At 41.0% G+C, this 21,892-nt stretch overlaps 1 protein-coding gene across 11 annotated transcripts in view; it reads left to right on the top strand.

Annotated features, from left to right (window-relative positions):
• Positions 1 to 21,892, top strand: part of LOC140489423 (RNA binding protein fox-1 homolog 2-like) — a 370,713-nt gene that overhangs the window by 261,914 nt on the left and 86,907 nt on the right. For all 11 annotated transcript variants that reach the window (XR_011963127.1, XR_011963128.1, XM_072588967.1 and 8 more), the window contains one exon: positions 19,356 to 19,604. Coding sequence is in view for 9 of the 11 variants with exons in the window: in XM_072588967.1 (XP_072445068.1) it covers positions 19,356 to 19,604 (249 nt within the window). In the remaining 2 variants the exon portion in view is untranslated. The remainder of the gene's footprint in view (positions 1 to 19,355; positions 19,605 to 21,892) is intronic.

Here is a 21,892-nt window from a genome sequence, read left to right as displayed (position 1 = left end):
TGTATCGTCAATAGTCACAGGTGAGGTACTGGAAGACTGGAGGTTGGCAAACATAGTGCCATTGTTTAAGAAGGGTGGTAAGGACAAGCCAAGGAACTATAGACCAGTGAGCCTGACCTCAGTGGTGGGCAAGTTGTTTGTTGGAATCCTGAGGGACACGATGTACATGTATTTGGAAATGTAAGGACCAATTAGGGATAGTCAACATGACTTTGTGCGTGGGAAATCATGTCTCTCAAACTTAATTGAGTTTTTTTGAAGAAGTAACAAAGAGGATTGATGAGGGCAGAACAGTAGATGTGATCTATATGGACTTCAGTAAGGCGTTTGACAAGGTTCCCCATGGGAGACTGATTAGCAAGGTTAGATCTCACGGAATACAGGGAGAACTAGCCATTCGGATACAGAACTGGCTCAAAGGTAGAAGAGAGAGGGGGGTGGAGGAGGGTTTTTTTCAGACTGGAGGCCTGTGACCAGTGGAGTGCCACAAGGATCAGTGCTGGGTTAAAGGTACTTTTTGTCATTTACATAAATGATTTGGATGCGAGCATAAGAGGTACAGTTAGTAAGTTTGCAGATGTCACCAAAATTGGAGATGTACTGGACAGTGAAGAGGGTTACTTCAGATTATAACAGGATCTTGAACAGATGGGCCAATGGGCTGAGAAGTGGCAGATAGAGTTAAATTCAGATAAATGCGAGGTGCTGCATTTTGGGAAAGCAAATCTTAGCAGGACTTATACACTTAATGGTAAGGTCCTAGGGAGTGTTGCTGAACAAAGAGACCTTGGGGTGCAGGTTCATATCTCCTTGAAAGTGGAGTCACAGGTAGATAGGATAGTGAAGAAGGCATTTGGTATGCCTTCCTTTATTGGTCAGAGTATTGAGTACAGGAGTTGGGAGGTCATGTTGCGGCTCTACAGGACATTGGTTAGGCCACTGTTGGAATATTGCATGCAATTCTGGTCTCCTTCCTATCAGAAAGATGTTGTGAAACTTGAAAGGGTTCAGAAAGGATTTACAAAGATGTTGCCAGGGTTGGAGGATTTGAGCTATGGGGAGAGGCTGAACAGGCTGGGGCTGTTTTTCCCTGGAGCATCGGAGGCTGAGGGGTGACCTTATAGAGGTTTATAAATTCACGAGAGGCATGGATAGGATAAATAGACAAGGTCTTTCCCTAGGGTGGGGGAGTCCAGAGCTAGAGGGCATAGGTTTAGGGTGAGAGGGGAAAGATATAAAAGAGACCTAAGGGGCAGCGTTTTCACACAGAGGGTGGTACGTGTATGGAATGATCTGTCAGAGGAAGTGGTGGAAGCTGGTACAATTACAACATTTAAAGAGCATCTGAATGCGTATATGAATAGGAAGGGTTTGGAGAGATATGTTTGGAGGGCTGCTGGCAGGTGAGACTAGATTGGGTTGGGATATCTGGTCGGCATGGACAGGTTGGACCGAAGGGTCTGTTTCCATGCTGTACGTCTCTATGACTCTATAAGAGTTGGCATACTCTTATGGTTCAGTGTTTAACGCACTTTCAAATTTGGGCATGGTATAAAATATTTATGATGGATTTGGTAATTATTTATTGGATGTTCGATTCAATGATGTATAATTTTGTAGAAACCAATTGCAAGGCTGAAACCCTCAATTTATTACATTGTTATTTCACATCCCTTGCTATCTTTGTAAAGGAATGATGACTGTGATTACAGCATGTTGTCCTTTTGTATACAGATTTCATTATTCCAACTTCCCTCCCAAGAGCAAGAGAACTGATCCCTTGCTTAGAGGTGCCTGTAGTTATAATGTTGCCAGACTTGTACAGGGTATCAGAGACTAGTTGCGTTGTCTGGTTCTGGTTGCTAATTGTCTTATTCTTTCTTTAATAATTGAAGCGTGCATCTGTCTGAAGTGGCAGCCACTGGAGAAAATTAGTTCATTTAAATCATAAAGTGAAAACAAACCATTCTTGCCTTACTATCAAAAGATTTGAATTTTTTAGTTAATGAGTACCCTGAATAGAAAGGGTTGAGAGGGATATGGGCCAAATGCTGGCAAATGGGACTAGATTAATTTAGGATACCTGGTCAGCATAGACTAATTTGACTGATGGCCTTGTTTCTGTGCTATACATCTCTCTGACTCTGATACTCCTAGGGCATAGACATTGTTGGCTGGCCAGCATTTATTGCCTGACCCTAGTTACCCTTGGGGCAGTGGCTGGGAGCATCTCTTGAAACGCTGCAGTCCTCATTGCTGATGGAGGGAATTCCAGGATTTTGCTGCAGCAATAATGAAGGAACAGCGATATATTTCCAAGTCAGGATGGAGAGTGGCTTGGAGGGGGTGGTGTTCCCATGTATGTGTTCCCCTTGTCCTTCTAGATGGAAATGGTTGTGTGTTTCGAAGCTGCTGTGTAAGCAGCTTTGGTGAATTTCTGCAGTGCATCTTGTAGATGGTACACACTGCTGCTACTGAGTGTAAGTGGTGGAGGGAATGGATGCATGCCGATGTCATCACAATCAAGTGGGTTGCTTTGTCCTGGATGGTGTCGAGTGTGTGGTGCTGGAAAAGCACAGCAGGTCGGGCAGCATCCGAGGAGCAGGGGAATCGATGTTTCAGGCAAAAGCCCTTCATCACACTCTCGACTCTAGCATTTGCAGTCCTCACTTTCGCCTTGTCCTGGCTGGTGTCAAGCTTTTTGTCCCTTTATTTGCTGTTGTTTCTGTGGCATGTCCAGTTTAGTTTCTGGTCAATGGTAACCCCCACCCCCCCTTCCCCCCAGGATGATGATAGAGGAGATTCTTTGATGATAATACCACTGAATGTCAAGGCGCATTGACTAGATTGTCTCTTATTGACAATAATCATTGGCATTTGTGTGGCACAAATGTTATTAGCCACTTTTTAGCCCAGGCTTGGATATTGTCCAGATCTTGTTGCATTTGTACATGGACTACTTCAGTATCTGAGAAGTTGTGAATGGTGCTGAATAATGTGCAAGTATCGCCACTTCTGACTTCATGATGGACAGAGATAATTGATGAAACAGCTGAAGATGGTTGGGCCTAGGACATTACCCTGAGGAGCTCCTCCAGAGATGTCCTGGAGCTGAGGTGACTGATCTTCAACAATTACAACCATCTTCCTGTGTATCAGGTAGGACCCTAAGGAGCAGAGAGTTTGCCTCCTGATACCCTTTTCATTCCAGTTTTGATAAAGGTGATAGTATAAACTTTCAAGAGTTTCAGCTTCTTGCATGAAACTTGTTCCAGTGCCTCTGGTTTGCCAGAAATGCGACCAGCTGCAAGGTTAATGTAAAGTTACGTGAACTCAGTAATACCTGGCAGCAAAAAGACCTCATGGAAGGAGGAAATCCCAGCTGTAGGTCTTGAGTCTCAGTAGTTTGCAGTCAGCTTCATGAGAACCAGTAGCAATGTGCGGGATCTGAGACAATTTAAAAACCTATTTAAAGGAATGCTTTCTTTCAGTGGTTTGTAAAGAAGAATAGAGTTATTGTAAATATTTCGTTCTAATGTAAAATAAAATCAAGCCGAATGCAGTTGAGAAACAAATAGGAGGAAACCAGGAAGGCATAAATGCAGATAAATTGAAGAAAAATGGTGAATGAATAAATTAACCGTAGGTGAAAGGACATTTGAAGAAATGTTAGGCCTGATTAGGATTAGAGGAACAGTAATTAGGATATTAATTAAATACTTTGTCTTTTTATTGACATTTACTGATGTTGCTGATGAGACCTGCATTTATTGCCCATCCCTAAATGTCATCAAGAAGGTGGCTGTGAGCCATTGCTCAGAATCACTGTAATCCAAGCAATAGGGGTACACTGTGTGACACTGGAAAGGGAGTTACAGGATTTGACCCAGCAACAAAAGTTTTAATTTGATAGAATTATTTGATAGTGGGAAGGAAAACTGGTGCAAGAAAAGAAAATAGAGCAATGAGGAAAAATAATTACAAGCAAGAAAGTGGTACTGTAAAATTGGTGGAATTCTAGGTTTAAAAACATCTGCAAAGTAGAAAAGCAGAGTCAAGGACCCTGACCACATCCTTTTCAAGTTATATCTGAAGACTTGAGGTTACCAGTCTGAAACCTCTGATTAGAAAGGGGGAGGGGGGGGAATAACTCAAACTAATCAACTTCATATTGGTAATGAGTAAGCTACCAGAGACCACCAAAAAGGACAAAGGAGTTGTAAATTTAGGTTATGGTTTCAGTGAACTTTCACTTTAGGTGCAAGTTTATGGTAAGATATTAAAGGGCTTCAGCCATTATCAATTAATTTGTATAAATTTGACTTTTTTTGCAAAAGCAGAAAACAACGTAACTCAAAATTCCACATGATTTGAGTTTTTCCTTCCTGTATTCCCACTTTACATGATATGCATATTTGTATTCTTATATCTTTGGTCCTCATTGGTTTGAGTCCTCATTAAGAATGGTACTTAATGTCACTTTTTTGGTCTCACCTTTGTCCCAAAATGTGTAACTTCACTATTCTCTACATTGACCTGCATTTTCCACCGTTTAAGGAGGTAAATATAGCTCTTGTGGCTAAAGGAATCCAAGGATAAGGGGAAAGGTGGGGATTTAGTTATTGAGTTCCAATATCAGCCATGATCATACAGAATGGCTGAGCAGGCTTGAGGGCTTGAATTGCTTGGACCATTGAGTATAGAAGTTGGAGTGTCATGTTTGCAGGATACTTTTGGAGTACTTTGTGCAGTTCTGGTTACCCTGCTATAGGAAGGATAGCATCTTAGAGTCATACTGCATGGAAGCAAACCTTCAGTCCAACCTGTCCATGCCAAACAACTTTTCCCAAACTAAACTAGTCCCACTTACCTGCGTTTGGTTCATATCCTCCAAATCTCTCCTATTCATGTACCTACCCATAACTTTTAAATGTTGTAACTGTACCTGGATCTACCGCTTTCTATAGCAGTTCAATCCACATACGAACCACCCTTTGTGTGAAAAGGTTGCTCCTCAATTCCCTTTTAAATCTATCTTCTCTCACTTTAAAAATATGCTATCTAGTTTTGAGCTCCCACACTGTAGGGAAAAGACCTTTTACCATTCACCTTATGTATGCCCCACATGATTTTATAAACGTCCTACATTCCAGTGAAAACGTCCCATCATCCAGCCTCTCCTTATAACTAAAATCCTCCAGTCCCAGCAACTTCCTGGTAAATCTTTTCTGAGCCTTCTCTAATTTAGTAATATCTTTCCTACAGCAGGCATTGGTTTAGGGTAAGAGGGGGAAGATATAAAAGAGACCTACGGGGCAACTTTTTCACACAGAGGGTGGTAAGTGTATGAAATGAGCTGCCAGAGGAAGTGGTGGAGGCTGGTACAATTGCAACATTTAAAAGGCATTTGGATGGGAATATGAATAGGAAGGGTTTGGAGGGATATGGGCTGGGTGTTGGCAGGTGGGACTAGATTGGGTTGGGATACCTGGTCGGCATGGATGGGTTGGACCGAAGAGTCTGTTTCCATGCTGTACGTCTCTATGACTCTAACTGTACAGAGGACTCCAAAAGTGGCCTCACCAACTTTCTGTATAACCTCAACATGACATCCCACATCCTATACTCTGTGCTCTGAGCAATGAAGGCAAGAGTGCTAAACGCCACCTTAACCACCCTGTCTACCTGTGGTGCAACTTTCAAAGAATTATGTACCTGAACCCTTCGGTGTTTCTGTTTGACAACACTACCCATGGCCCTACCTTTAACTGTATAAATCCTGCCCTTGTTTGTTCTACCAAAGTGCAATATCCTACATTTATCCAAATTAAAGTCCATCTGCTATTCCTCAGCCCATCATCTTAAATTGGAGAGGGTTCAGAAAAGATTTATCAGGATGTTACTGGGTCTGGAGGGTTTGAGTTATAAGGAGAGGCTGGATGGGTGGGTCTTCTTTCACTGGAGCATAAGAAGTTAAGGGATGACTTTCATAGGGGTTTATAAAAGAATGAGGGAAATAGTAAAGATCTTTTCCTGAGGGTGGGGGGAGTTCAAAACCAGAGGCCATATTTTTAAGGTGAGAAGAGAAAGATTTAAAAGGTACCTGAGGGACAACGTTTTCACACAGGGTGGTACTTATATGGAATGAACTGCCAGAGGAAGTGGAAGCTTCAAGTGCAGTTACAACATGCAGAAAATATTTGGATGAGTTTATGAATAGAGTATGTATACAGTTCTGGTTGTCCTGCTGTAGGAAAGATATTACTACATTAGAGAAGGCTCAAAAGATTTACCAGGATGTTGCTGGGACTGGAGGATTTTAGTTATAAGGAGAGGCTGGATGATAGGACTTTTTCACTGAAGTGTAGGAGGTTTATCAAATTATGAGGGCCATACATAAGGTTCAGAGGGATATGGGTCTAGATTAGTGCTGGAAAAGCACATCAACTCAGGCAGCATCTGAGGAGCAGGAAAATCGACATTTTGGGCAAAAGCCCTTCAGTCATTCCAGAAGATTGCCAGAAGATACAGCAGGATAGGGATAGGTTAGAGAAATGGCAGGTGGAATTTAATCTGGACAAATGTGAGGTGATGCATTTTGAAAGGTCTAATGCAGGAAGGAGATATATAGTAAATGACAGAACCCTAGTGGCATCAACATAGAGGGATCTAGGTATACAGGATCCACAGTTCCTGAAAATGGCAACACAAGAAGGCATATAACATACTTTCCTTCACAGTTTGGGGTATAGAGTATAAAAATTGGCAAGTCATGTTGCAGCTATACAGAACTCTAGTTATTTAAAAGAGGCACCTTGACAGATATGTGAATAGGGAGGGAAAAAGAGGGATACAGTTTGTGTAGAGGCGAAAGGCATTATTAGTTGGCTTCATCTTGGGCTAAGGGGCCTGTTCCTGTGCTATACTGTTCTTTGTTCTATTAAATCCCTCTTTATCGCAGCTTTCTTCAGCCTTTGAATCATGAGGTCTACAGAACAGAAAAAAGCCCTGCGGCCATTGTGTCTGTGCCAGTCAAAAATAAGCACCAAAATATTCTAATCCCATTTTCTAGCATGGTCTTGTATGCCTTGACGTAGTAAGTGTACATCTAGATACTACTAAAATGTTATGAGGGTTTCTGCCACTACCACCCTTAGAGGCAGGAGGTTCCAGATGAAAAACAATTCCTCTCATCCACACTAAACCTCCTTGCCTCTTAACTTAAAATCTATGCTCCTGGTCAATGATCCTTCCATCAAGAGGAAAGGCTTCTTACTATCTACCCTGTCTATGCCCATCTTAATTATGTCCCCACTCAGTCACCTCTACTCCAAGAAAAGCAACCCCAGTTTATCCAATTTCACTTTATAATTCAAATTCTCCAGCCGAGACAGCATCTTGCTGTATTTCCTCTGCACCCACTCTGGTGCAGTCATATCTCTTGTATAATGTGGATTCCAAAACTGCCCACAATACACTAGCTGTGGCCTGACGAACTTTTTATACGGTTCCAACATAGCCTCCCTGTTTTTAAACTCTACACCTTGGTTAATAAAGGCAAGTATCTAGGGCTTATGTGGTGCAGTGATAATGCATGTCCTCTAAGCCAGAAGACCTAGGTTCAAGTCCCACTTGCTCCAGAGGTATATAAAACATCTCTGAAGAGTTTGATTTGAAAATATCTAAAGTTAAATATCCCGTATGCCTTCCTAACTACTTCAGCTACCTGTGTCTGTACCTTAAGGGATTGGTGGACAAGATTCCTCTGATCCTTAGTGTTTTCCAGAATCCTCCCATTCATCCAATATTCCTTTGCCTTATTTGTTCTGCCCAGGTGGATCATCTCACCTTTATCCAAACTGAATTACATTTATTACTGATTAGTTCATCTGACCACCCTATCTATATTCTCCTGTAATCTAAGGTTATCTTCCTCACTATTTACCAGCCTGCCATTTGTATCATTAGCAAACTCACTGATCAACCACACCGACATTCAAATCTAAATTGTTTATATGTGACGCAAACAGCAAGACCTCCAAGCTGATCTCTGTGGAATCCCATTGGATACAAGCTTCCAATCACAAAAAAACACCCTTCAACCGTTATCACCAGCTTACTGTCTCTCAATCAATTCTGGATCCAATTAGCTAAATTTCCTTGTATTCCACAAGCTCTTAAGCGAAACTGTCAGTCTCCCATATGGCACTTTCATGAAAAGTCTTGTTGAGCTCCAAATAGACTGCATCAAAGTATCTTACCCTCATTAGACACCTGATTATCTTTTCAAAAAGTTTGATCAGGTTGATCAGACGTGACCTCCCTTAATAAAACCATGCTGACTGTTCTTGATTAATCCTTGCCTGTCCAAGTGCAGATTAGTTCTGTCCCCCAGAATTGGTTTGAATATTTTCCCTGTCACTGAGGTTAGTTTCCTTGTTCATTACTTGCTTCCTTCTTGAATAATGGTACCATATTGACTACCCTCCAATGCTGGCATCTCTCCTGTAGCTAGAAAGGATCTGAAAATTGTCACTAGCGCCCCAGATATTTGCTCCTTTGCTCAGCCTAGGATATATTTCATCAGGCCTGGAATATCTTTCTACTTTCAAGCCTGTCAGGCCACTCAGAACCTCCTCACTGTCTCTGCTAATTTCTTTTAGTATAAAGCAGTGCTTCCCCCAATTTCTGTACCCACATTGTCCCTCTCATTAGTGAATACTAACACAAAATGTTAACTTAGAGCCCTACTTATGTCTTCTGACTCAGCGTGTAGATTACCACTGTGGTTCTTAATGAGTTCTGCTCCTTCGTCACTTATCCTTTTATGCTTAATGTACTTGTAAAATAATTATGGATTTTTCTTCATTTTCTACCTGCCATCACTCTTACATTACCCCTTTTTAGTTTTGTAATATATCCTTTTTAAGTTGACTCCTTGTATATTCTGTACCTTTTTCGGGCTTCGACTGTTTTGAGCCCTTGGTATCTGCCATAAACTTTTTTTAACCTTTCTGCAATCCTGTATATTCCTTTATATCCAGGGTTTATGGGGTTTGTTGGTCCCACCCTTCTTTGTTGAAACATGTTGGCCCTGAATTTTTTTTTCTTGAAAGTGTTCCACTGGTCAGATGTGGATTTATATAACCATTTATGCTGTCATTCTACTCTGACCAAATCATACCTGGCTTTATTAAAATTGGCTTCTTCCCCACCCCAGTTTAAAACTTCGATTTCAGGCCCATCTTGTCCTTGTCCATTACAGTCTTGAACCTAATGGATCACTGTCTGCAAAACTCTTCCCCAATATAGTCATTCTGCTTTTCTATTCAATCGACCAAAGTGCATAATCTCTCATTTTCATAAGTTATATTCAATCTGCCACCTTATTGGCCCACTCTCAACTTGTCCATATCCCTCTGCTGGTTTTTTGTGTCACCCACAAACTTGGATTCACTCCCCTTATCCAAGTCATTGGTATACATTGTAATTAATTTGTCTCCCGCTCTGATCTTGGTCACACTTCCAGTAGGTTGCCATACTTAAAATGCTCCTCTTATCCCATGGTGTGAAGGAGTCAGTGTTGGACTGGGGTGTACAAAGTTAAAAAACACACAACACCAGGTTATAGTCCAACAGGGGCGTCCAAATAAACCTGATTCTTTAAAAAATAATATTTTTATTAAGAAAAAATAGATATTTAAATATTACAACAAATACAAAACAGTGCGATTCAAAACAGTACAAAAATAGTACAAAACTAAACCCAAATAATAAAAAAGATTCCCCAACCCACCCTCCTATACGAATGTATAAATTTATATAGAGAAGTATAAAATTTTTTTAAAACCTAAACTAGCTATTTAACTAAATAAATAAATACCTAACAACAAACAAATAGTAATGACTCAGCCCAGCCAAACAAAACACTCATACATTCACATTTCCTCCTCCCTGGATATTGGACTCATGAAACACAATCGTTACGGCTATATAAAAGCCGTTGTTAGTGTGGCAGATAAATCTGTGTCCAGGTATTTCAAAAAGGGTTGCCATGTCTTGCAAAAATTCTCAGTTTTGTGGTGTACCATATTTGTGAGAAAATCTTCCGCCAACCCGACAGACCTGGGGGTTTTTCGGATATCCAACCTAGCAAGATATTCTTCCTTACCCAGAGTGTAAGAATATTGAAAAGTTTTTTTTATGCATGTCTGCAGGAATTACAATGGGTAGGCCCAAAAGGAGAGAAATAGGGTCCTTCTCCACCCCTACACGTAAAATCCTCTCCATTGCACCCACCACAGCGCTCCAATATGTTTGAAGCCTGTCACAAGACCAAAGACAATGGGTAAGAGTGCCCGTGCAGACCTTGCACTTAGGACATGCTGAAGATACCCCTGGTTTAAATTTTGACAAACAGTCTGGGGCTAAGTAGACCCTGTGGAGAATCTTCAACTGTAAAGCATGGGTCCTATTGCAAATTGATATCTTCCTTGCATTCTCCCAAATATCCTCCCATACCTCTGAAGAAACTTCAACACCCAGCTCTCTCTCCCACATCTTGCAGAGTCGATCAGACTCATCTGAGGTGGCACCCCCCCAATTGATATAAAGTACTGACAGAGAGTGTACTCTTAGCCCTTCGTACCCCTCTTTCTATGTCAAATTTGTAGGGATCAGTCAAAAGTGTGGTCTTTTTTTGAATAAAATCCCTAACTTTAAAAAAACGAAAGAGGTCTCTATTAGGTAACTCGTACTTCCGTACTAACTGATCAAAGGACATCATTACGTCTCCCTCAAATAAATCACCCATGCAAGATATACCCCTAGCTGCCCAATGTTTAAATCCTGAATCTATCATACCTGGTTGAAAACCCGGCAGACCCACGAAAGGTGTAAACAAAGATGTTTTGCCAATATTACCTTCCCTCTGCCGAATTGCCCTCCATGCTTTAACAGTATTGATGACTATTGGGTTATGACAATATTCCCTAACTGTCCTCAGCTTGTCCAGAAGCAGCAAACTGGTAAGGGGGCACCTTGCCTGGGAGACTTCGATATCTAGCCATATTGAAAGGAGGGCCCCCACAAACCCAATCACTCACGTAGGTCAAAAGCGAGCTTAATTGGTAATTTTTAATGTCCGGAAGGTCTACTCCTCCCAATCTGTGAGGCAACTGCAGTTTGGCTAATTTAATGAGGGGCCGTTTACGGTGCCAGATAAAGGAGCTGAACCAACCGTTCAGTCTCCTGAGTGTGTTTGTTCATTGAAAATCAGGGTGAGCATCCGTATAGGGTATAGCAAACGAGGGAGAATATTCATCTTAATAAGTGCTATCCGACCCAACCACGAAATTGGAAGTGCCTCCCATCTTTGGAGATCTTGTTTAATTTTTTTCAAATAATTGAGTAAAATTGGCTTTGAACAGCCAATCCAGAACTGGAGTAATGAGTATGCCCAAATACACACAACCCCCCTGTTACCACTTAAATGGGAATCTATAGTCACTCTCAAGAGCCAACTCTTTCGTAAGACCACCCATAGGCATAACCTCTGATTTAGCAAAGTTAATCTTATACCCTGAAATAGCGCCAAACGCGTGAATGCATTGTATCAGGCAAGGCCCTGAAACTGCTGGATTTGTCAAGAAAATTAGAACATCGTCTGCATACAGCGAGGTCTTATGTAATTTTGACCCCACTTCTGGAGCTGATATATTGAGATCCCCACGAATGGCCTCTGCCAGCGTTTTAATCACCAACGTAAAAAGTAATGGTGAAAGGGGACAGTCCTGCTGGCTGCCCCTAGAAATATTAAAATTGCTTGATCGTACCCCGTTGGTAATGACCGCAGCGAGAGGTACACTGTAGAGAACCTTTACCCATCTTATGAAAACTTCGCCCAGACCAAACCAGTCGAGAGTATAGAAAAGGTACGGCCACTCAACTCGGTCAAATGCCTTCTCTGCATCTAAAGAAATCACCAATCCCTGTATTGACTGCTGTTGGCATGCTTGGATTATGTTAAGCACCTTCCTAACATTATTGGAGGATCTGTGACCCTATATGAAGCCCGTCTGATCCTCTTTAATAATAGAGGGTAACACAGTCTCCAGCCTTAATACGAGAGCCTTAGAGAGGATCTTAAAGTCCACATTCAAGAGCGAGATGGGGCTGTATGAAGCATAGTCTTCTGGATCCTTCCCTTTTTTAAGGATGTGAAATATTGGCCTCTGTCAGAGATGGTGGGAGACAAACATGACTGTATGAATCACTAAACATATTCAGCATCGGGCCTGACAGTATACTTATAAATTCCTTATAGAATTCATTGGGAAGTCCATCAGGACCAGGTGCCTTTCCACTCTGAAGCTGCCTCACAGCTTCCTGCACTTCCTGCTCTGATGATGGGGCATTGAGAAAGAACTGTTGTTTGGGAGTCACACCCGGGAGATTCAGATCTCTAAAAAAGGATTCCATTTTGGCCTGCCCTTCCTCACAATTCTCAGACTGATATAACTTAGAATAGAATCTCTGGAACGCCACACTAATCTTTTTAGAATCACATGTTAGGTTCCCAGACCCTTCCCTAATCGCTGTAATGGTTTGTGGGGCACTTCTCTTTCTGGCACGATATGCTAAGTATTTGCCTGGCTTGTCACCATGCTTGTATAACCTTTGCTTTGCAAAAGCCAGCTCCTTCTTTGCCGTCTGCGTGAGCACAGAATTTAGTGCAGACCGCAGTGCCGTAATCCTCTCATTTGACCAACGAGGGTCTGTCAAAATAGGCCTTTTCGGCTGCCTTCAAGGAGACGTTGCTGTCCACCCTTCTGCAGCTTCCTACTGGTGGAATATGAAGTAACTAACTCCCTGGCATAAGCATTGGCAGTTTCCCAGAGAACAGATGAGCTATCAACCGAGCCTATGTTGATGTCTAAGAATGCCCTAAATTCCCTAGAGAAATACTCCACAAACTTGCTGTCCATGAGAATAAAGGGGTCCATTCGCCAGTACCTTAAGTCCACTGTAACATCCTTAATCTTAACCATGAGGTACACTGGAGCATGATCAGAGATGGCAATATTACCAATCGTACAGGATGCCACCAGATCCAGGGTTGCCGCAGGGGTCAGAAAAAAAATCAATCTTTATGTGACATCTATGCGGATTGGAGAAAAACATGAAATCCCTACCTGTAGACACCGGACATCCACCAACCCTAATTCCCCACACAAACCCAATAACTGTTTAGTTTGTGCAGAGGGTATCGAGGGACCTTTAGGCAACCTGTCTACTTTGGGGTCCATGAGGCCGTTAAAATCTCCCCCTATAATGATGTGCTGAGACTTGAGACTTATCAATTTAGAAAAAGCATCTACCAAGAATTTAAGAGGATGAGCTGGGGGACAATAAACATTTAAAATACCATATTCTTCCCCATTTATCAAGGCTTTAAGAATTACAAACCTCCCATATGTGTCTTTAACACATTTCAACAATTTAAATGAGAGATTTTTCCTTACCAATATAGCCACTCCCCTACTTCTGGTATTTAATGATGAAATAATAAACTCGGTCAAAGCCATGCTGTTGTAATTTCAGATGCTCCTTGTCATCCAAATGTGTCTCCTGTATCAAAGCAATATCCACCTTCTCCTTTCTAAGACTCAAGAGTACCTTCTTCCTCTTAATTGGTGAGTGACTTCCCTTGATATTCCAGGTACACCATTTAATCAAATCATTGTCCATAATCATCTGAAATTATATTTAAATTCCAGAGAGGAGGAACCCGAACCACAAATTGCTGAGTCTTAGTGTCGCGTGGTCCACCAAATATAAAAACTACGCAAACTAAAACCACTACATTTAACAAACATACAAAATTATTAAAAATAAAAATAAAAAACAACAAGAACCAGAAAACAAACCAACATATAAAGTGCCAATAGCGCTGAGTAGGGAAACTCACCCCCTGCCCGGAGGGGGCAACTACCCGTCCCGAACTGCCCATAAATAGGCATCTAACCATCTCAACCACCTTCACTTCTCCCAGTTAGAGCCGCATTGCAATCACAAGCTAAAAAGAATAAACACCCCATAGAATTTTTAAAAATTCATATTGATATTCTTTTATTTTAAAAAAGGGGGAATAAATACCCCACCCATCCTTTGGTGTGTCCTAACTTAGAAATTTAAATATGCATCTTAACCACCACCAGACATAGTTTGAACCAAATTATTATCAATAGGGGAAAAACAAAGCTCCAACCGGATTTCCTCCATTTCTTTTACAGAATGATAAACGCATACCCAAGCAACAATATTTATACAAACTACAATTGTTTAAATTAGGTTAGTTTGTCCACAAAGTCTCTTGCCTTCTCCGATGTGTTAAAGAGATGCATGGATCCATCTAAGGTGATCCGAAGCACTGCCGGGTATCTCAGGAAGTACTGAATCCCAAGCTCCTTTAATCTTCTCTTGATACCATCATACGATTTTCATTTCTGGATCACCGTCGCTGAAAAGTCCTGAAAAAACATGATCTTAGAGCCCTTGTAAATTAGGGCCTTTGGATCCTTCCCCTGGAGTCTGGAAGCCTCCATGACTCTCTCCTTATCCCGGTAATGATGGAACTGCACCAGGAAAGGACGAGGGCGTTGACCCAGACCCGACCTCCATGCTGCAACCTGGTGAGCCCTCCCTATCTTGAATCCTCTCATGCCAGTCTCCAAGTCAAGGAATTTCGGAAGCCAATCTTCAACAAATTCCACAGGCAGCTCACCTTCCTTACCTTCAGGCAGACCAATGATCCGAATGCTTTTTCTCCTGCCCCTGTTTTCAAGATCATCCACTTGGTCACGCAAATTATGAACCTGTGTCTTCAGGGCTTGGATCTCATCCTTGGATGAACTGGCATCAGCTTCCACCACTGTGACCCTGTGCTCCACCTCATCCGTCCTCTTCTCCAGGTCTACCAGCTGCTGCTCATGCTTCTGCAGCATGAGAGAGACTGGAGTCAGCTTCTCTTCAATCTATTTCCCCAGCATCTCGTGAGATTTCGAGAGCTGGTCCACCAGGTCCTGGAGAGTAATTGGCTCCGAGGCTGCTGCAGGCTGAGCTGCAGACCAGGCCTCAGATACTCCTCCTCCCTTTTTCGGCATTTCTGGGCAATTGAAAATACAGGTAATTCCATTTTTAAATGTTTCTTGGGGCTCCACAATCTTTCCAACGCCCCAAGAAATCCTGATGACCTTGGTTGGGTGGGTTAAAGGACCATCCTGTTCCTGCTGTGATGCGAAGCTCTGCAGTATGATTTTCTCAGATTGCAGCCATCTTCGATCCCATAAACCTGATTTTTAACTTTGCCATCTTATCCCAACTCTCTGTTCTATCCATCTAACATACTGCCCCTAACAGTTTTATTTTGTAGAGCCATAGAGATGTACAGCATGGAAACAAGCCCTTCAGACCAACTCATCCATGCTGACCAGACATACTAAATTAATCCACTCCAATTTGGCATGTATCCCTCCAAGCCTTTCCTATTCATATGCATCCAGATGCCTTTTAAATGTTGTAATTACACCAGCCTCCACCACTTCCTCTGGCAGCTCATTTCATACACGCGTCATTCTCTACGTGGAAAAGTTACCCCTTAGTTTTTAAATCTTTCCCTTCTCATCTTAAGCCTATGCCATCTACTTTGGACTGCTATACCCCAGGGAAAAGATCTTGGCTATTCACCCTATACATGCCCCTCATTATTTTACAAACCTCTATAAGGTCACCCCTCAGCCTCCTACGCTTCATGGAAAACATCCCTAGCCTGTTCAGCGTCTCCCTATAGTTCAAACCCTCCAATCCTAGCAACAGCCTTGTGAATCTTTTCTGAACCCTTTCAAGTTTCACAAATCCTCCCTAGATCAGGGAGACTAGAATTGCACACACAATTCCAAAAATGGCCTAACCAATGTCCTTGTACAGCTGCAACATGACCTCCCAACTCCTATACTCAATGCAGTGGCCAAGAAAGGCAAGCATACCAAACGCCATCTTCACTATCCTGTCTACCTGCGATTCTACTTTCAAGGAACTATGAACCTGCATTCCAAGGTCTCTTTGTTCAGCAACACTCTCCAGGGCCTTAGCATTAAGTGTATAAGTCCTTTCCTCATTTGCCTTACAAAAATGCAGCATCTCACATTTATCTAAATTAAACTCCATTTGTCACTCCTCAACCCATTGGCCCATTTAATCAAGGTCCCCTTGTACTCTGAAGTAACCTCCTTCGCTGTCCATTATACCTCCGATTTTGGTGTCATCTACAAACTTACTAGTCACATCCAAATCATTTATATAAGTGATAAAAAGCAGTGGACTCAGCACTGATCCTTGTGGCTCTCCACTGGTCACAGGTCTCCAGTCTGAAAAACAACCCTCCACCACCACCCTCTGTATTCTACCTCTGAGCCAGTTCTGTACCCAATTGGATAGTTCTCCCTGTATTCGGTGAGATCTAATCTGCTAATCAGTCTCCCATGGGGAACCTTGTCGAATGCCTTACTGAAGTCCATATAGATCAAGCTCTCTGCCTTCATCAATCCTCTTTGTTACTTCAAAAAGCATAATCAAGTTAGTGAGGCACAATTCCTCACACATAAAGCCGTGTTTACTATCCCTACCAAATACAAGAACATCCTGTCCCTCAGGATTCCCTAACAACAACTTGCCCACCACCGACGTCAGGCTCACTGGTCTATAGTTCCCTGGCTTGTCCTTACCGCCCTTCTTAAACAGTGGCACCACGTTAGCCAACCTCCAGTCTTCTGGCACCTCACCTGTGGCTATCAATGATACAAATATCTCAGCAAGGGGCCCGGCAATCACTTCCCTACCTTCCCAGAGAAGTCTTAGATACACCTGACCAATTCCTTGGTTTTTATCTACCTTTGTGTTTTAAGATGTCCAGCACCATCTTAAGATCTAATTAGCACCTTCCAAACCCATGAATACTACAATCTAGAACAAGGGCAACAGGCACATGGGGATACCACAACTAGCAAGTTCCCCTGCAAGCTACCTGCCAACCTAACTTGGAACCAAATCCCTGTTCTTTCACTGTCACCAGGTCAAATCCCTTGAACTCCTACCCTGTCAGCATTGTAAAGGTGCCCGTAGTCAATGAAGTGCAAAGGGTGAAGAAGGCAACTTAGCACCACCACCACAGAAACAACTAGGGATAGGAAATGCATGTTGGTCCAGCCAGCAACATGATATCCCACAGGTGAATAAAAAGCATATTGACCTTTAATGGTGACAATTTGAAAAGAGTCTGTTTTGAAAAGCTATATTCTCTTCCCAGACTTACCTTTGCATTTGCATGGTTACATTTCTTTTAGTATCTGCCACCAGTTTTTAATGTAGCTTTTTATGAATCTCATCCCATCTGTTACAAAAACACCTTGTTTATTCTTTGTGTCAAATAATTCAGCAAGAATCCTATATACATCCATGCTGAATAAATCCATGCCTTTCCAAGCATAAAGTAATTTCATCCTCTATTATGGATGAATACTATTAATATAGTATGTTCTTGATCTTTATTGGCCTTTTCACATTGAACGACGTGCAAGTTGTACCTGAACCCTATTTATGTTGGAGATGGGGACTGTTATGTTGCTCTGATTGGACGGTGTTTAAAGTGATGTGATAAAGCATTGTTATTGCTGGTAAGGCCTGATTTTTAAAAAGAATTTGAGCATACTGTACCATTGAATTGGGTTGGTGTGGTAATGAGATGCACTGTCAGTTTTCACTGATAGATTTTGTAATAGTGTCTAATTGCTGGTAGAGTTGTATTCTCATCCTTTGGATAATTTATCATTTATGTGGTAAAATATATTTTGTAGTTTTCCTCTGGAAGCACAGGATTTTACTGTTCTAGGCAATAAAAATAACTCCTGATCAGTAAATGGGATCAGTGAAGATGATGAACATGAGGTCTCATTCTGATGGATTAGTAGGATTCTGAAGGATCTGTCTTCTAGAATGTAGTTTTCTTTTAAATGCTATTGTTCTGTTGATGCTGATTGCTCAGAAGTTTGAACTCCTTAATGCACTGCATGTAACCAAATATTCAATGTTTTTGTCTGGTTTAATTCAGGGTTCACTTTAGCCTTTAATGTATTTTCTGTTCTTTTTTGGCCATGCCACCAGTAGTGAGTTCAGTGTGTGATTAAGGGGAGGGAATATTTAACAGCTTTCTTGGCCGACATGCTTCACACTAAGAGTTGACACCTTGGAATTAAACTTCATTTTTTAAAATAAAAGTTGCTGCTGCTGTTTTGCCACTGGCAACCCCCTTCTGCTGCTTGCTTTGTATGGGCTACAGTGCTCCAAATCTTGTACCCATAAATCTTTTCCTTTACATGAGTATGATGCAATATTCCTGAAATTTTCATCAACCAGATCTGGGACTCTGTGCCAAATTTAAGATAGACTTTCAGCTGCATTATTTCTAGTTTGTGAGAATGGATCAATGTTTAGAATCACACAAATGTTTGAAAGTCACTGCTTTCTTACACCACTAGCATTTATTCATTCCAAACTAATATTCTACTGTAATGGCGACACAGTTGCTGTTTAATGCTACCATTTGGAACATATTAGTTAGCAATGGTATTGTCCTCTGAGCACTTTTTGTTTTACAAAGCTTGAAGCGTACCCCAAAAAGATAGGTCTATAGTGAAAGTAACAATTCTGCATTGCCAATATGAGACTGTGATACAGTGTGAAATGGTTGTTGTAATGCACTGTCAACGATGTTAACCCCTAATGAAGGATTTGAAAATAGTTTGACACTTCTCATCTGGCCTTTGGTATACCAAAATGCAATGCAAGGATCCTGTGAAATATTTCTAATCTAACTCTGGGGATATCGTACAGATACACAATGAGAAAATACATGAATATGTCAACATCTTGAAGGGGCATGTGGTTTTGGTTGGAGACTCTTTGTTGTAATGACACTAACCTGTCGATCCTCTTCACAGACTGGACCATGATTTACATAATTTTCTTCAATCTCAAGATTTTCAGCAGTTACTTCTGACTAGTAGTGCTGGAAATTTATCACTATTTCTAAAATTCCTCGTAATTTCTGAAATTCCACATCTTATAAATGAACAGGCATTTTGCAGTAGCTTTCTGGAGAGAACCATTCTTGCAGGATTGTTATTGCTTTCTAAATGTGAACATGTCAGTCAGGTCATATATTGATGCACATTTAAACCCTATCCAAGAATGTCATAAGAAACTTTCCTCAAATGTCATTTTTCGTTCATCTTTCTTAGGGTAGCCAGGAGCCAGCAGCCACCCCAGATGCTATGGTACAGCCGTACGCTACAGTTCCATTCCCTCCCCCTCCTCCTCCACCTCCTCAGAATGGAATTCCAACAGAATACACAGTTCCACACACTCAGGACTACACAGGCCAGACGCCAGTCCCAGACCACACTCTGAATATCTACGCATCCAATCAGACTCTTGGGGAACAGAGTGGCACAATTGCCAATGTGCAGCCTGTATCTGGAACCGCCACAGTAAGTCAAAAACCAGGCTTTAGTCTTCATCCTACACAGTGATGTGACGCAAAAGAAGTTAACTTTATATGTTAATTATGAATCATATCAGCACAACCACAGTAAGAGTCAGTTATGCAGAACATATTATTTTATATCTTGCAGTCATATCATTTATATTCCATTTAAAGAAGGAATGTTGTAAATCGCTAGTTTTTGCTATTACCAATCCTATATTGCACAGTGGATTGAATGACCATAGCCCAAATTTCCCATACGTACAGTTGCTCATGAATTAAGCTTTAAATAGAAGTGTCATTTGTGCAGCTTTATACCAAGAACTTCATCAATATGAGAAGGCTGACTACGGTGGAATTGCATTATTTATTTGTATTGGTCACTGTGTATCAAGTCTGCAGCAAGAACCAAGTTACCAACATTCTAGATCTGCTGAAAATAGAATCTATATAATTATTCAAATGGTGTTAGTTTCTGTCTGAGCCACTCAGAAAAATTCATAGCCAATAAGGGATTGATGCCAAGGGCACTGGTGACAATCTGTTGACACTGTAGTGCTATCTCCTTGTGGGCTTTTGCAGTCTGAGAGAATATAATGATACAAGCAGACCTTAAGGCATAAAAAAGTTTCCTGTAAAATACATTGGAAAAATTTAATAACATTTAGCTGCAATAGTAGGTTCTGTATGGTAGATTCAATTGTCATAATTGAATAAACAATGTTTGCACCTGATTGCTGTCTCCCAACTTTCACGCCCTCTACGCCTGCCCACACGTTTTAAAATGTAAAAATCTGCTACTCATAAATGAGATGCTTTTTCACTCATTTTCATATCGTGTTGTTCAAGACTATTCAAACTTCAAGACAAAAACCCAAGAGAAGGTTTAAAGAGAAACTGTTCAAAGTGGTGGATGGTGAAAAGTTGGTGTCCGTATGGGAGCCTGGTTGTTCACGATTTATATTAACAATTTAAGTTTTGGAATCAAAAACACTATTTCTAAATTTGTGGATGACACCAGATTTGAAGATTGAGTCAATATTGAAAAGAAACCATGAAGAACGAGCAAATAATTGATAAATGGATTTCCACAAAGCTAATCATGGGGAATTAGATTTTGGTTAGGAAAATAACCTAACTGCTGTAGAGGGCTAAGAGAATCTGGAAATACACATAAATACTAAAATAGAGTGATGTGAGTTAAGCCTATAATAAAACAAAGCAACCACTAGAGTTTAGATTAAGCATTCAATTTTTAAAAATGGAGGAAATACATTAAACCTGTACTGAACCTTGGTTAGAACGCACTTGGGTTGCTAAGTACAATTCAAAGTGTCATATTATAAAGAGGATAATTTTGTTTAATGTTAGAGTGGCCCTGACCTTCCAGTTGCTTGTTGTTTCAGTCCACCATCTTGCTGCTGTTCTCACATTGCTGTCCTTTACTGTTCCAGTGAAACTCAAGATAAGATGGTGGAATAACACTTCACAGACTTCAAGGATCAATATTACCTTTAGTGGCTCCATGTCAAAACTATCTTTATTAATGTCAATCATGTTAAAGCATCCTGTGATGTTTTATTATGTTAAAGGTGTTATGTAATGTTAATTTTTGTTGTGAAATTGGGATGCTTCATTTGTATCAAGATAACCAATATCTTTTCATTATGGTCAATTGTATAAATGAGAAATTGACTGATTCAATTCATAGCTAATATTTACCTCAACAATTGCTATCTCAGGCACATAATCATTGCAAATAAAAACAGAACATTATAGAAGCACTCAACCAGTTATGGCAGTTTTTGTAGAGAGAGAGAAAAGAGTTGATGTTTCAAGTCAAGGAGCTTTCATTACAACTGGGAACTGAGTTGGAGGTCCAGTCATTTTGATCAAGGTGTGGATGGAATAAGACCTGTGATAAGGTGGAAGGCAGGAGAGACTGCTTTTTATTTCATACCTACAGCATCCACAGTATTCTACGCAACTGTTGGACACTGAAAAGTTAATTCTTTGAACTGTCCCTGTTATCTAAATCATTTCGGTAGTTATTTGAGAACATTTGAACTGTGCATGAGAGATATTTGGTAGTCTGGGCTTAGTGCAAACTGTACTTTGATTAGACAGCAGTTAATTTTTTTGTAAAGTTAAGTTTTGGATCCTTTTGACTTTTTGGTGCTGCAAAAGTTCCAACACCAATTGAATTTCCTGTTTCAGCCGTAGCTGCTTATTGTAACAGATATCCATAAACGAATGCAAGCAATGTACCTCTGCAAGCACAGTTGAACAACA

The sequence above is a fragment of the Chiloscyllium punctatum genome, chromosome 18, assembly GCF_047496795.1.
Source record: "Chiloscyllium punctatum isolate Juve2018m chromosome 18, sChiPun1.3, whole genome shotgun sequence".
NCBI classification, from domain to species: domain Eukaryota; kingdom Metazoa; phylum Chordata; class Chondrichthyes; order Orectolobiformes; family Hemiscylliidae; genus Chiloscyllium; species Chiloscyllium punctatum.
This window is presented reverse-complemented; position numbering and strand designations above follow the sequence as displayed.